The 14,686-nt window shown below is 40.1% G+C and overlaps 2 protein-coding genes across 4 annotated transcripts in view; one reads left to right on the top strand and one right to left on the bottom strand.

Moving 5' to 3' along the window:
• PRELID3B (PRELI domain containing 3B) overlaps positions 1 to 2,907 on the top strand; it is an 85,556-nt gene extending 82,649 nt beyond the window's left edge. For both annotated transcript variants that reach the window (XM_068913103.1, XM_068913102.1), the window contains one exon: positions 521 to 2,907. In XM_068913103.1, the coding sequence (XP_068769204.1) occupies positions 521 to 640 (120 nt within the window). In that variant the 3' untranslated portion in view covers positions 641 to 2,907. The remainder of the gene's footprint in view (positions 1 to 520) is intronic.
• Positions 2,908 to 4,287: 1,380 nt separating this feature from the next.
• TRIM44 (tripartite motif containing 44) lies at positions 4,288 to 12,390 on the bottom strand. Of its 2 annotated transcripts, XM_068913112.1 has the most exons (4): positions 12,127 to 12,390; positions 8,789 to 10,550; positions 4,872 to 4,971; positions 4,288 to 4,360 (listed from the first exon to the last, which is right to left on the bottom strand). In XM_068913112.1, exons 2-4 carry the CDS (start codon positions 9,069 to 9,071, stop codon positions 4,357 to 4,359), a joined length of 387 nt encoding a protein of 128 aa, XP_068769213.1. In that variant the 5' UTR covers positions 9,072 to 10,550; positions 12,127 to 12,390; the 3' UTR covers positions 4,288 to 4,356. The 2 variants fall into 2 exon arrangements, 1 of the variants encoding a protein (XP_068769213.1); XR_011135402.1 differs by having other exon boundaries at positions 4,288 to 4,971; positions 10,435 to 10,550.
• Positions 12,391 to 14,686: the final 2,296 nt, after the last annotated feature.

The raw sequence follows: 14,686 nt of genomic DNA, 5'->3' as shown, positions 1-14,686 counted from the left end.
TTCTTGGTTTTGTCAGCACCCTTAGAAAGGGCCCACATAGTTCATAGTTCTATCATACTAATAGATACTTACAGGCTCAGCTCGCCAAGCTTGATTTTTTTCTTTATGCTATGAACATAGGTCATAAGTTATTACTGGCAGACTCTCTGAATCTTCACTGGAAAAAGGTCTCCGCTCATTTAGAAGTCTAGTGCTGTCACTGTTTGGCTGCCCTCTTGATGCCAGCTATTAATTTTGCTATCTAAGAAAAGTATACATATCCAGTCAAATCTGAAGTAGTTATGTGCGTGTAATGAAGTGATGTTTTAATTGAGAGTTCATCCTTTGGGAATCCCTCCTTTGGGAATCCAGCAAAGTCTTGAGTTCAGCCTCAAGAATGATTAAAAACATGCAGTAAAAAGCCATAACTGTACCTTTGCTTCTTTTTTCAACTATTGTTTTTCAAGTAATTTTTCAAGATGGGGCTTAGCCTATTTACTTGTCAGGATTTATAGACTAATAAACTTTTCTCTAACTATAGGGCCGTGAAGCGTTGGAATGGGTAATTAATAAACTGAACGCTGAAATTGAGGAGTTCACCGCTTCAGCAAGAGGAACCATGAGGAATTCCATGGCAGCAGCGGCATTTGTAGAGAAATGATAGTAAATATACCTATATTACTAACAAGGTTTAACAGTCTAAAGCTTCTCTCCAAACCTCGGTATACCTATTTGTTCTTTAAAGGCATATCTGTGAATTAGGTATGTTTCAAATTACATTTGGAGAAGAGCTCATCTCTTACTAATGAGGCTGATGTGCAAAGCTTAATTAATATATTGGTTCTGCTGGACCGAACTTTGGTTACAGATGAAGAAATAATTTTCAAGTGTAGTTCCTGTATTTACATGAACGCTAACTTATGTTTTCAAATATGGAAGTCTCTTAGAGCTGAGGCTGCATATGTTGGAGGAGACTGGCATGTTAGGTTGACTTCAGTGGAATTTTTATTTTTGTGTGATTCAAGGACTACCTCTTTTGGGACCAAGCCCCAAACTAAGCAGAATGGTTTGTTCTAGCATTGTTCTGTTTGTTAATTTTTGATAAGTTGTGTGACACAACTTGGTTTAGCAGAAAGTTTATTACTTGAAGCTTGAAATACAAAAGAATGTACAAAATATTTTTTTGATAAACTTTTTAACTCTTGTTTGACTGGTTGATCTAACATGGTACTCAAACTGTTTTTTTTTTTTTTCAGTCAGTATAGGTAAAACATGCAAAATGTCTCTAACCTTCTAAGGCCTAAATTCTGTTCCTAAATATGACATTGATGAGCTGTGCATGCAGTAACTGAAGGTAGAATTTTATCTGAAACTTATAGGATATGTATCTCCATTTCTAACATCCCATTAAATAAAGGGATGCGCTAAGCATAGAACATTGATATCTTGCAAGCTGGTAGGGCTTCTAAGAAAAGTAGGTGAAATATAGAAGAAACACTTAAAGGACAAAAACATCTCAGTGGCTAAAGAGATACTTAAATGTAAGAGGAAGCAGTTTTTAAAATGTTAACGATACATCTATTAAATTGATCATGCTCTGAAAATAACCAGTTACATCAACTGAAAATTGTGTTGTCCTTTAATTTAAACGTAGTACCTTGAATAGAACATCCTGTTCTAATTCAAGTTTCAGAAATTCCTTTATCTTTTAAATTAATTTGCTCACAAAACAAGTCTCTTGAAATGAAAGCCTTGAGAATAAAAAGCTTCATATGTTTTGAATTTGTTTCTTGGTACTAGCTATAGCTTATTGGTACGGTCTCCAGTAATTAGCTGTGGGAACTTAAAGGTTAGACTTTGCCATCCTTATTTCATATTCTGTCACTCCATTGGTAGTCGTGTTGACTTCAGTAGAGGCTTTCTGTCGCATAAGACTCCTTCATTGTGAAAGTAAAATGGAAAAACACAGCCCTGAATTAACCAATGATCTTGTGTTTTGGTGCCAGAGGCTCTTCCTGGAATTTTGATTCTAAGCTTACAAGTAATCTTAAGTCTAATTCTTAGCCTTTAAGAATTGTAATGTCGCCTGTTATACCATATTTTACGTTGCATGCTATTTCTGTTATATCAGAGTTGCCTGTAGACTAGTGTCTGCTAAATAGAGCACCAGAGCTTGTTTTAAGTGGTAAATATAAGGGAACACAATCTTCCACAAAACTTTTTGTGTAGGGAAAAAAAAAACAGGTATGTATATGTATACCTTTTAAAAATTTAACTATTTTAAATATTTTTCTAAAAAGAAAGTTTGAGACTTTACCTTTGTAAATTGAAATCATTGAGGTTTAACATACTTTTACATATTATTACAACTGCAGTAGCATTTCAACTTACAAAATGTATGTGAAACTTCCGTGAAACTGTACCATCACTTCTGTTAAAAAGAGACGCGATGCTTGAAACCATTTTTTAACGTTTGTTTAGCCTTAAACATCATGTAGTTCTGGACATTTTCTAGCCAACTTGATCTTTTTCCTAGTTTTTCTGCACTAAGGACTGCATAGTATGAACTCACTGTTTGACCTTGCACTGAAAAAAAAATTACATTATTTAATTTTTGCAAGCATTCAACAGCTTCTTGAAAGACAATGATTTTCTTTGTTCTATTTTATTTTTATGGCTGCATTCTCATTCTGTCAGGGAGTATGGCTTTCTGTATGTGGTGCTTTTTAAATAAAATTTTATCTGAGCTCCGGCTAGTTCCTAAAACTTCCTGATGAATTTGTGGGGGTTTTTAACTGCTGGATGAGTAACACAGAATGAGGAGGGTGAAGGTGAAGCAATGCTGTGGCTTTTGATATTTTTTATTTTTTATTCAAATCCTATCCTAAAATGCATATTTTCAGTGGTAATAAACCCCTTTGCAGCTGTTGTGGTCTCTTTTGCTTAATAACTCTATCTTTTCTATAAGTCTGACAAATTAACTAGCAACTACGTTTCCCAGCCTGCTACATCCTGTGGAAAAATTTTCACTCCTCTTGGCCTGAGATTCATAAGCTATAATTATCTGTTAAGGAATGTCCTTCTACGTTAAATCTACATGCACACTGTTCTTAAGAGCAGAAGAGAGCAAAACGGTTGGGTCTGGACGGTCATGTAAGAACTTGCCCATTTACACGCCATTCTCAGGATAGGAGACTGCCTAGAGTTTTGCATGAGGAGTGGTGCACTGGGCAGCAGTGAGGAGGTGTTTGCTATCCAGTAACAGGAGAAGGAATCTGATCAATATGCATGCGTACTCAGATTGTTTCTTGGCCACTTGAGCGCATCAGAGACGTCCACAGTGGATCTCCTCAGTAATGCGTACTGCACTGAGTGTGATCTGAGCTAGTGCAAGGAAGCTGTGGCTTCAGGTGGTTGGAAGAAGTGGAGGTGGTGGGAAAGAGAGGGAAGAAAACTGACCAACAGCTGGAGGGACAAAACTAAGAAGCTAATAACAAAGCGGGGGGAGGGGGTTCTGCCTGGAGGAAGGGCATACTGTGAGCCTTCTAGGGACCTTCTAAAATGAGTTGCATCCAGAAAAGTTACTAATTTTTTAAAAAAAGTCTAAATTACAGTAGCTGGAAGTTTGAGGTCTTGGCAAGCTTAATGTTCCCTTCTGTTGAAACTGAACATGTGTGTTATCAGTTGTTCTTCTCAAGTAGTCCTATGAACATAGCCACATGCCTATGTAAAATTCTGAATGAAACTACTTAGCTGATTTATGTCAAAACTTGAAACCAGGACCTGGAAAATTACTTTTCTTCAGGTTTTATATGAGAATCAGCCATAGCAGTGGTGGGATTTTGGTGTTAACTTGTTTTTAGTAAAGTTTTTCAGCTGTAAATTACACTTACAACTTGCCCTTCACTTCTTGATTTAAACAGGCTTGGTGTGGCCAAAGCAACAGTAGATGAGCTTGTTTCACTTTACCTGCAAGGCGTTCCAAGAAGAACGGATCCATAATGATTTAACCTTTTCTTGATGGTGGGTAGCTGTTTAGCTTCCGTGTACCCATCTGCGCTATAAACTTTTAGTTTGTTGAGAGCGAGGTTTAGGCAGTGTAAATCTTGCTAATAGCCTGCTATTCTAGCGTTCTAAAAGGCACTACTGTTCACAGTCTGAAATGATAAAATCTGCTACCGTGGAAGAAAGCAAATTCCTAAATTTACTGTGACATTGAAATGATTTGTATCTGTATGAACACTAAAATAATACACATTTGTTCAGTCAGCAATAAAAATTAAGTACTTCTAAATAAATAAATTAAGGTTTCATTTACCTGAGAAGTATTGCCTCTTGCTGACAATGGACATCAGCACCAGTTCAGTTGTATAGCTGTTAACTGTAAATGTAAACCAGTTGTTAGTCATTATTTTGGAAAAATACACTTAGAAGCTTTAATCGAGATTTTCTGCAGCATTGCTGACTTAGACCTGTTCTGGTCTGTGACTGCAGTTAAACAGTATGGTCTAGCCTATTTCCGGCACACCTTAAATACAGTAACCCTAAGCACCCAATGTCTAGTAACTGCAACCTTTCAAACCCGCCCCCCCAGCATTAACAGATACTCTATTTGAAGGAAAGATCAGCATCCTGCAGAAGCTTAAGTTTACAGAAGAACTGAAGAGTACCTGTAAAGCTTGTGTGAAAGCACTGAGTCATGCTGGAATCGTTCAGTTCCTCAAGCTGAAGGCTGCTCTTTCACTTGCCCAGGGCGTCTTTCTCAATGTCATATCTTTCATTTATATAGTGCCATAAAATTGAATGCTTCCAAAGGTGAGGTTACATGTTTATGACTGAGCTGAACTACTTGTTTTCCATCACTGAAAGGAAACAGTCCCATGTCTGCCTACCTTCTTGTTCTTGCCTGTGCCATCCTGCTTCTTCCCTTGCACTGGATATAGTGCTCTTCAGACCCTTTGCTGAGCCGGTTCAACTTGCTGAGCCAGAAAACTATGAATATGAGAAGTGATATAATATATATGCAGCCAGCGGCAAGGTGGGACATGCCAGAAGGGAAGGAGGAATGGAGGCTCTCCTTATCTACAGCAAGCCATTAAGTTGACTGAAATTATATCATCTCTGCAATCTGTATTGTGATAATTTCATACTGCATCTACTAGAAAGTGTATTTGATACTGTAAAAAGAAACGGTTAGTGATTCATCAGACTTCTGTGAATTTGTCAGGTTTTAGCTGGATTTGTTTTAAAATTAGAGCTTTGTTTTTCAGCTTAGCAACAGGAGGCGATTTGTAAGGCATCAGATGATGGTCTGTAAAATTACAGCTGGCCCCCTGCTAAAAAATAGTATCAGCAATGTAATCATTATCTGCTGGAGGATATCAAGTCAACAATACATGGATAAATATTTTCCTGCTAACCATGGGCCCAATCTCTTTTCCATCAAATTCCAAAAATTTCCATCAATCCCCCTCCCCCCCTCCAAAATTGCCCCTGCAGTTTTGTATTTCGCTATTCCCAGAACCTGTTGGACTTTGTAGACAGCCTGATAAGAAATGTGTTTTATAATATGGCCCAAATGTTGCAAGTTGCATAATTTGGTGGGTTCTTGTCAATGGCTTTTTGCGGAATATCTAGATGTTATCTATCTGTGAGAAAACTGCTTTGGTTTATCTAGATTTGCTACTTTTTAAACCCATTAACATATAATAGCCATAGTAAATCTAGTAGGTAGGTTGTGAAACTAGGGGTTAGGAAGTGTGATTTAGTACTGATACTTAGGATTTATCTACATCACGTAGTCTGGTTTCATGTTCTGAATGATCTAGCTGAAGTACTAGAAGCATTTTACTGTCTTAGCTTGACACTCTGTACAGGCTTATTTCCTCTGTCTAGAATTGCCAATTTTGAGTAATATTCAGCAAGTGACAATTTCTCTGCTTTTCCTGTGGAAGGATAGAAAGGACAAACGGAAGCAGGGTGGTACTGCATAGATTATATTATTTCCCTTAGCTGCAAAGTGGGATACAATAATATGTGCGACTTTCACAAGCCCTTATTTATCTAAGATCCAAAGTCTCTTTTGCCTTTCAAAGAAACCTAGGCACCTATGAGACTTAGGAACTTCTGGAAAAGGGCCCTAGCCTTTGATGTCACCTAGGCATTTTTGAAATTTGTATCCAATATTATTATTATTATCTGTAAACAGAACGTTTTACAGTGTCGTGCTGTTTTATTATAACAACACTTTGAAAGTAATAAAGCTAACATAAAAGAAAAAGTTACTAAATACATTAAAATAGTTACTGATGCACAAGATTCTTAAAACTTGAGCGTACCTGAATTCTGATCTGCAGATCCTGCGTTCCCCCCCCCCAGAGAAAATCTGTGGCAGGTTTTGTAGAATGGACAGCTGAGAACTTGAATGACACTGTCAGAATTAATTTTTACTTTGAATCCAGGTGTCTAAAAGTTAAAAATGAATGTCTTCATCTGCTAAATCAACTAACCTTCAAAATGCAGTCCCGTAAGAGGAAACAGTACAGCACTGCAACATTATCTTAAAATTAGGGCTGATTTCAGAGCGTGTTTTCAGCTGGTGCTCTGTGGTGAGTGCTGTACTTAGACAAGAAGAGATTTAACAGGAGATGACCTGTATTGTCATCAGCATGACATGATTTCCAGTAGCTGTGCAACAGATTAGGGTCATCAGCAGAAAGAGCGGCAGAGCTTTAACAGCACAGCCCAATATGGCTTACACAAGCAGAGAAAGGAGATAAGTCCACAGCTATCAAAGGTAGGAAGTATTATTACTGACGTGTGTATTTTATATGACAATAACTATACCTTCATGTTTCTTAACTGGGTTATTTCATAGGAAAATGTGCAACGCCTTGCCATTTGAAATTAAGGTAGATGGAACACAGTGAAGGGATTATGGAAATTAAAGTCTGTTGGAAATCATGTTGATAGTGGCTTTTTGTTATATATTGTAATTTGGCTTATGTATAGTTACTTGGTTTCCTCTGTACTAGGCATCTGAGAAACTTTTTAGATTAAAGATAGTCACAAAATGATGGAATGTTGCTAACAAAGGATTTTTTGAGGAGGTTAATTATTTTTAGTTTTGTTACGAATATAGGACAGCAGGCAAGCTTGTAATCTCATCACAAACATTATACATGTTGAAAAAGATTCATGTTTTCCCTTTTTGATCTATAAACTTTATGCTTGTGATAAAATTACAACCACGTTGCATGGGCTCTAAAATTACAAATGTATTATGGATAAATATTGTGTATTCAGTAGCTATTTCATTTCTAGCTCTCACCATTAAGTGAGACTTTTAAATAAGTGAGGCTCTTAAATAAGCAGCTTTTCTTAGTCTAATAATTTTTGTGTTGTGCTAAATCCCCACAATTTTCGTATTTACATACTAAGGCATTATTCTTACCAACTTCAGCTAATACTCAGCAGACACCTGCTTTAGTTGAGGTCACCTCAGTGGGAGTTCCGCCCATGGCGATTATGTTAAATCTATTATACATGCATATCAGTTGTGTAACCACACAGACAAAGCCTGGGTGCAGTCACCTGAGAAACTGCAGCCTTCAGTTAAGTGTCCGTCTTTCGCTTTCTTGGGCAATACAATACTTTTGTAATGACTCTGAAAAATCATACGTGTAATCCTATGCGTAGAAAGACAACAGCAGGATTCAACTACTCTCTGCTTTGCGGTACGGTCTTGAGAGAAGGCAGCTGTAGAATGATCTCTCTCTTGATCTATTCATGCTATAATTAGAAGCACCTTTATGAACTGAAATATAAACTGCTCTTTTTCCTTTTTAATTACATACCTGCTTTCTATCAGAATATATCTCTCTAGTATATTTTTATTAAATTATTCAAAATAACCATAAAATAAAAAAAAATACTAGTTTTACAGTACAGTTTTTATGCCCACAAATAAAAAAACTAATCAAACAAGGCCGTTCTTTATCTAAAAAGCAAGCAGAACTGATGTCATAGTGTATGTTTCTTAGTCATTGAACCATTTTAACATACTGCTGGTTTCCAAACATAAAACCTGGACGTGCTGCTGAGGAAAATAGAGTTTTCTTTGCTGTTTCTGTTGGCGTCATCAGAATGACCCACATTTTGAGTTAGATATTGTGAATCAGAAAGAAGTAATCCCTCATGCCATTATAACCAGAGGCCAAGTTTGACTTGCAGTTGCCTTTTACAACTGTGTATTTGTTTAAATCTCTGTATATAACCAGTATAATGCAGCATAATGTCTGACTATCCTGTGATATCTGGAAAAGAAAAACAAAAACATTTTAATTTCCATTCTATTATGTAACTACTATTTTAGCTGAGACCTTCAAGACAGGGAGACTGCATATGACGAGGGTATCCTTTGTCAGGCTATCGTAGGTGCTACAGTCCAGCTGAACACAGAGATATGCCAAGACAGAAAAATACCTGCTACTGTACACATTTGTCTGTGCTTGTAGTGATGGGCCCTCTCAGAAGGAGCAGTATTCTAAAGAATAATTCTGTGAGCTTTTCCTACTAGAGTTTCTGTACCAAAACAGAGGCTAAGAAACATAAGGATTAAAATACTAGCCTTCTCCTGTGTCTTTAGTTATTTTTCAGTGTCTTTGGTCTTCATCATGTCTTTTTCAAGTTTTTTTGGCCTGTTGTTAGAAATTTGTAGTTAAAAATACTTAAGATTTAATAAGACAGTAGTCATTCTGAGGATTTACTTGGCTTTTCAGTTTCATCTCTTGGATCTACCTGGACCTACCTGGTCTCACTTTTTTGGCCTCCCTGGACCCCTCCAGTGTCAAGACTTCAGCCTCCTTGGAACTCTTTAAAATCCCCTTTTCAGATTCTTTGGATCTATCCAGTCTAAGCTCTTCATCCTCTGTGGACTTCTCCAGTCTCCCTTCTTCATCTTCTCTGGACCTTTCATGTCTCACCTCTTCAGCCTCTTCAGACTTCTCCAGTACCTCCTCTTCAATCTCCTTAGAGCTCTCCAGCCTCACCTCTTCAGATTCCTTGGAGCGCTCCAGTTTCACCTCTTCCATTTCACTGGACCTATCAAGTCTCACCTCATCAGGCTCTCAGGACCTCTCTGGCGACAGTTCTTCAATCTCTTTAGATCTTTCAAGTCTCACCTCAGTACCCTCCCTAGATTTCTCCAGTCCCACTTCCTCGGCCTCTCTAGACCTCTCCAGCCTCTCCTCTTCACGCTCCCCGGTTGTCTCCAGTCACACCTCCTCAGCTTCCTTGGACTCTTCCTGTACGACCCCTCCACCCTTACTAGATGTCTCAGAACACACCTCCCCTACCTCTTCAGAATCACTAGATCTCACTGCTCTTCACAATTTCATGTTTCAGGACTCCTCTGAGCCATCCTCATCAACCTCTGAGAATGTCTGTAATCTCATCTCTACACCCTTTCTGGATGTCTCTGATCTCTCCTTTCAGGATTGTTCTTCCCTCACTTCCTCAGTTTCTCTGGACATTTCTAATCTCACATCTTTAGTTCCCCCAGACCTCTCCACTCTCACATTTCTGGATGTTTCTACCCATACCTCTTCAGCTTCTCTTGATCTCTGCATCTAACCCTCTTAAAATACCCCTTTTCCCCTCTGCAACCTCTCTATACCTTTCTAAACCTTCCTCCTTTGTGTACTCTTTCTAATTTCTGTGTCAAATGTCTCCAAAAGCTCTTACCTGAGGGAAGTTTAGGGCTTTACAAATATGTCCTAGCATCTACACAGAACTGGGCATGAAAACAGCTTGTACAAATCTAAGGTGGTGCCTTGTTTATAGCTGCACGGACATCAATATATATTCTGGAATTGTTCTAGAACCCAATTTCTGCTACTAAGCTAATCTTCATTCTGTCTCAGCCTGCTACCTCTCCCAAAGATTTAACTTTTTAATTCATGCTGAATGTTTATCTTTCAAGATCAATAAATAGTAACAACAGCTAAATCTGCAAACAATTGCATCCAGGTTGCACATCTCCATTACTGATTTAAATCTGAGTGGGTTGTGCAGAATTGCAGGCAGCGGATGCTTCACATGGAGGTACAGAGAGAAAGAAAATTGGGGAAAAAAAGGAGCAGGTGAGAGAGAGGTAGAAAGAGGGATCAGAGGCGGTGAGGAGGAAGAAAGAGAGGGACGTGTAGCTGAAACAAGTGTCCATCACTGCTAGCATAATTCTTTTCTGGCAAGCTGTATTTGTGGCCTGGGCTGCCCATAAGGTATAAAATAATCTTATTTGTAATCATTTTACCTACCAAGTCATCAGAAGTTACCATTAAAAACAGCTTTTGTATAAAATAATGCCCTTTACCAGTATATGTATATGTAAGTAGCACAGTTAGTTGCGTTGCATCAAATATGTTGCATAGGTAACAGAGGTGGGCTTCTTTATACCTGTGGTGCTTCCTTGTGTCGTTTTCTTATCGTTGTTATAGCTGGGTTTTCAGAAGACAAATACGTTTGGTTTCAAGATCGCCTCACTGGTACCATTTCTGTCTTGAAAGTGCTGCCTGTCATTAGAAATATCTTGTAATGGTTTAATTTTTACAAGCTGGAAAGCTTTGCTACAATAGGCCATATACTTCTCAGAAGTAAGAGGACAAAACTGGCTTGCACAAAATCTAAGTAAGGAAATAAATGCATGAAATAGGAATTGCTTGCTGCCTCATTTATATTATTTATTTCTTTTAAATGAAGTAGGAAAGATTATAATACTTTGATTTTAGAAAAGAAGCCCAAATACAAATGGGAGCAAAGTCGTTCAGTAAGCATAAATAAAACAATAATAATGTATTGCTCCAGATGGAAGAAACTAGTCTAATCTAGTGTCCTAAAGTGTCTACTTTCCAAATGTCAGCACAAGCGGCACTGATTAGAATCTTATTCAGTAATCTCAGTAGAGAGATCAGGTAGGCAAAGTAAGGACAGGAAATTCTTTCCTCCTGCTTGGTGATCCTGCTAATTACACTAATAGGCAATCTTTTCTTACTGTCATATGATTATCCGGGAGACAGACTATGACGTATTTAGTGAACGACTGCTCTTTTGATTCTGGCGGATCTATGCTGTCATTTTTATGGTGTATTGATCGTTAATTGCAGTGGTCCTGGACTAAGTGAAATCTCTAACAAAACTGATTATTCTCTGCTTGAGAAGCTTACTGTAAATGTAACCATCACTGTGTAGTTTCCAGGGTGAGGCACTCCAGCAGATAGCAGAATAGGCAGGAAAACACAAGGCCTCTGCAATGAGCCAAGTCATTAGGGTTTCCTCAAGATCTCTATGGCTCTTGGAGAATTTTTTAACATATTTTGTGGTGTGGTCTGGTCTTGGATGGAAAGGATAGATGGGAGAATAGGTATACATACTTAAGTGCAAGCATGTAATAAAAGCTCGATCCAAAATGTACTTAAATCTCAATTATTTAAATGAGCATTGTATTAGGACTGTGTTGATTCCTATCAAATAGGATTCAAGTCACCTGATAGCTCTTTGCTTATTATTGCTATTATATATGGAAAATTGTCTACTACTTTCCAGTAAGTGTAAACAAATTATTAGAGTTGCTGGTTTGTTACGTTTATTTTAATATGTCTGTTTGGAGCAAATGATTAGTATAATTTTAGGTGCACGCAACAAATGGTCTTTCTTACATCTAGGGGATAAACTCTGAAAATGGCACAGCGTTGCCACACATAGCTTAAAACTTCAAATCAGAGGCAGTCTGTGTTATAGAAATCATTTGCTTCCCATCTTCATCTTTACACTGTTAAATAGAAAAAGCTAAACAATTTGGCAGAGAGAAGCAATGACAACTGATATAGCTGGGGAAAAAAAAAAGGGATGCTTTCAGGCACTTGCTTAAATTCTTAAATTACAGCAACGTTAATGAACTATTTAGCAATGACTTAATATTTAACTAATATAATTAATGTAGAACTAGCCATCGTCCTCATAGAAAAGAGTCAGGCTTAAATGCCTAGTCCGTGGTTTATCCATATAGGGAGTTTTTCTGACAAATTAGTGGCTCCGAATGATGAAACCTCCCTTTCCTGGATCCCTGAGGCAGGGCCCAGCTGGCCATACCTGGAAGCTAGAACCGAGGCCTCCCTAAACAGCGCCGGGGGAAGCGGAGACAAACGCCGTGTTGGTGCGGGGTTGACCAGACGCCTGTGTCCGCTCAAGGGCGGCACCACGGCCCCGCCCGGGCGGGCTGCTCCTGCTTCCCTGCCCCGGGCTAGCGCCGGTTTCCTCACCGGCGGTGGGGAAAGGCGGCGCGGCGCCGCTCTGGCGGGTGCGCGCAACACCACCGCCACCCGCACACACAACCGCTCGCTCCACTTCGGCGAGCGGCCGGGACCCGCGTGCCTAGCCCGGCGCTCTGATTGGCCGCTGGCGTGCCAAGCGGGAGGGGGTGGAGTAGTTGCCATTGGTCAGCTCCCCTGAGGTAACTCGCTGCCTGGTTGGCGGCGAGAGCGCTCGTGCCTGCTGATTGGCGGGCGGCGGGCAGGGCCGTCTTTCCTCTTCCGGTGGCGCTGACCTTGGCGGCGGAGGAGCGTGGCCGCTCGCCCCGCTGTCCCGCCGGGCCGCAGCCATGGTGGCCTACTGGCGGCAGGCCGGGCTCAGGTACCGGCGGCAGGGGCCTCGCAGGGCGGGTTCCTCCAGGTGCCTCTGGAGGGGACAGAGAGGCTTTGCGGACGTGTTTGGTTCTCACCGTCTTCCCCCCCCCTTCCCTCCCTCCTTTAGTTACATCCGGTACTCGCAGATCTGCGCGCAGGTCGTTAGAGCGGCGATGAAGCCTCAGTACAAAGCAGAGGCGGAGAGGGCGGCCGCGGCCACTGTGAAAACAGTGAAACCCAAGAAGGAATGAAACGTAAGTAAATGCCTGGTTTGGGGGGGGGGGGGGAATGATTGCCGCTCTTTGCCTGAGGAGCGCGGGTTTCCCGGTGTTTCCCCCAGCGGGCGGCTCCTGCCTGTGAAGGTGACCCAAAGCCTGCGAAGGGCAGGTGCTGCTTGTGCTTTTACATCGCATACGTCACCAGCAACCGAAATCTCCTCTGGATTCTGTCCCAAGCATGCAGTAACATACCTGGGAAAGATGGATTTGTGACTAGGACTATTACACGCATGAGACATCAACCGGCCCTGGTGAACGTAATGTGTCCCCAAATGTCATCACGACTGTGTTTGCAGGGATAGTAATAGTGTTGAAGTGGTGCCTCCCTGTAAGGTGCTTGCTTCATCAGCATGCCTGTGAATGACGGTGCAGCCTGTAAAACAGGTCGGCAAAATACACGTTAGACTTCTGTTTTGCATGGTTGCATTTGACATGCTAAAAAAAAAAAAAATAGGTGGCAGTACCAAAAATGTAGAGCAGCTTCTGTTCTTGATGTGAAATTGCCTTCTCTTTGAAGCCAATCTTGTACATGTTTTCTCATTCTTGAATCAAGTAACTTGTACTTTAAATTTCTCATAGGAACTGACCTGTGGTGAATACTGTAACAACAAACTGCAAAGCTGTAGGCAAGCTCAAGACTCTGCAGTATAATGTCATCACATTAACTGTAAAACTTGCCAGTATATGTGAATCAGCATGCTAATAAATGTCACTTAACAAACAAATGTATGTGTGGCAAGTGGTGTTCTTCAAATGGACGAAGTATTCCCTTTTGCAGAGATGTTTATCTCTTTCTTGTGTTAAAACAGAAAATTGTTCTTTATCAAACTCTGCTGTTCAGTAACAACATATGTTTATTTTTAAGGCAAATACGTTGGTGTTCGCGTTGATATTTCAGGTACATCAAAAAGAGATTTAACTTGTTTAAAATTTTACCTACTTTTATTTCAGTGGTTAATGCATGCTTTGGGCAAAAGTTTTCTTCATTAGTATTTATGTTCAATAGAGAATATAGGCCCATAATTTCAAAAATGTGATTAAAAATACTTCTGTCAGCTCTCTCCTGTTGCTGGAAGTGGTACGCTGTTGTATTTTAGTTCTCTTTGGTCATGGAGTTCATCTTCCATTTGTGCTCGGAACTGCTTAGTGAAAATCAGTTTCATGAAGCTTAGGCTTAATGGCTGAACTGGAAACAGGCTGTTTCCCCGTGGGTGCAACGCCTGGGATCTAATGTCCCGAACTGTCTGGAGCACGGTAGTGAATCAGGATTTGGGGACTTGGCTTTCTTTATAGTGTGGGAAGAAGTGCAGGAGTCCCTGGACTGTACTCTCCCTATCTCTTGGTTGTCCTTGCTACTGCTTTGTCATCCTCCTAGGAGGGAGAGGGACGTGCACTTCACTGGGAAACAGTAGGAGAGGAAGGTGGCGCTCCATCCTCTCTCAATTAGGGGGAAGTTGTGTTTTCAGCTGCATGGGTTTGGGGAAAGTGTTTACATGTTCTTGCTGTATAGCTTCACATCCACTACACAGGCACCTATAGTGTTGACCTGCTGCATAAAAAGAAATATAGCGCTCTCATATAATTCACTTCCAAATTGTGTTCACCTACACTCTTCTAGGTATGGATGATAATACCGAGGACTCCAACTAAAACATGAAGCATTACTTTCTTCAGGCTTACTCCCCAGTTAGGCGTACTTCAGGCTCTGTCAGGTGCTTCCAAGTCTTTGGCTCAACTTTTTACGTTCTT

Source organism: Struthio camelus, chromosome 18 (assembly GCF_040807025.1).
Source record: "Struthio camelus isolate bStrCam1 chromosome 18, bStrCam1.hap1, whole genome shotgun sequence".
Lineage (NCBI taxonomy): Eukaryota > Metazoa > Chordata > Aves > Struthioniformes > Struthionidae > Struthio > Struthio camelus.
Note: the sequence above shows the minus strand (reverse complement) of the source record. Positions and strands in the feature narration are given on the sequence as shown.

Coding starts and splice junctions, on each gene's coding strand:
- TRIM44 (XM_068913112.1), bottom strand. CDS start 9,071: ATGGAAGAGGTGAAACTGGAGCGCTCCAAGGAATCTGAAGAGGTGAGG. Junction 4,972..8,788: donor GGCCAAAAAAGTGAGACCAG/GTAGGTCCAGGT, acceptor TCATATTCATAG/TTTTCTGGCTCAGCAAGTTG.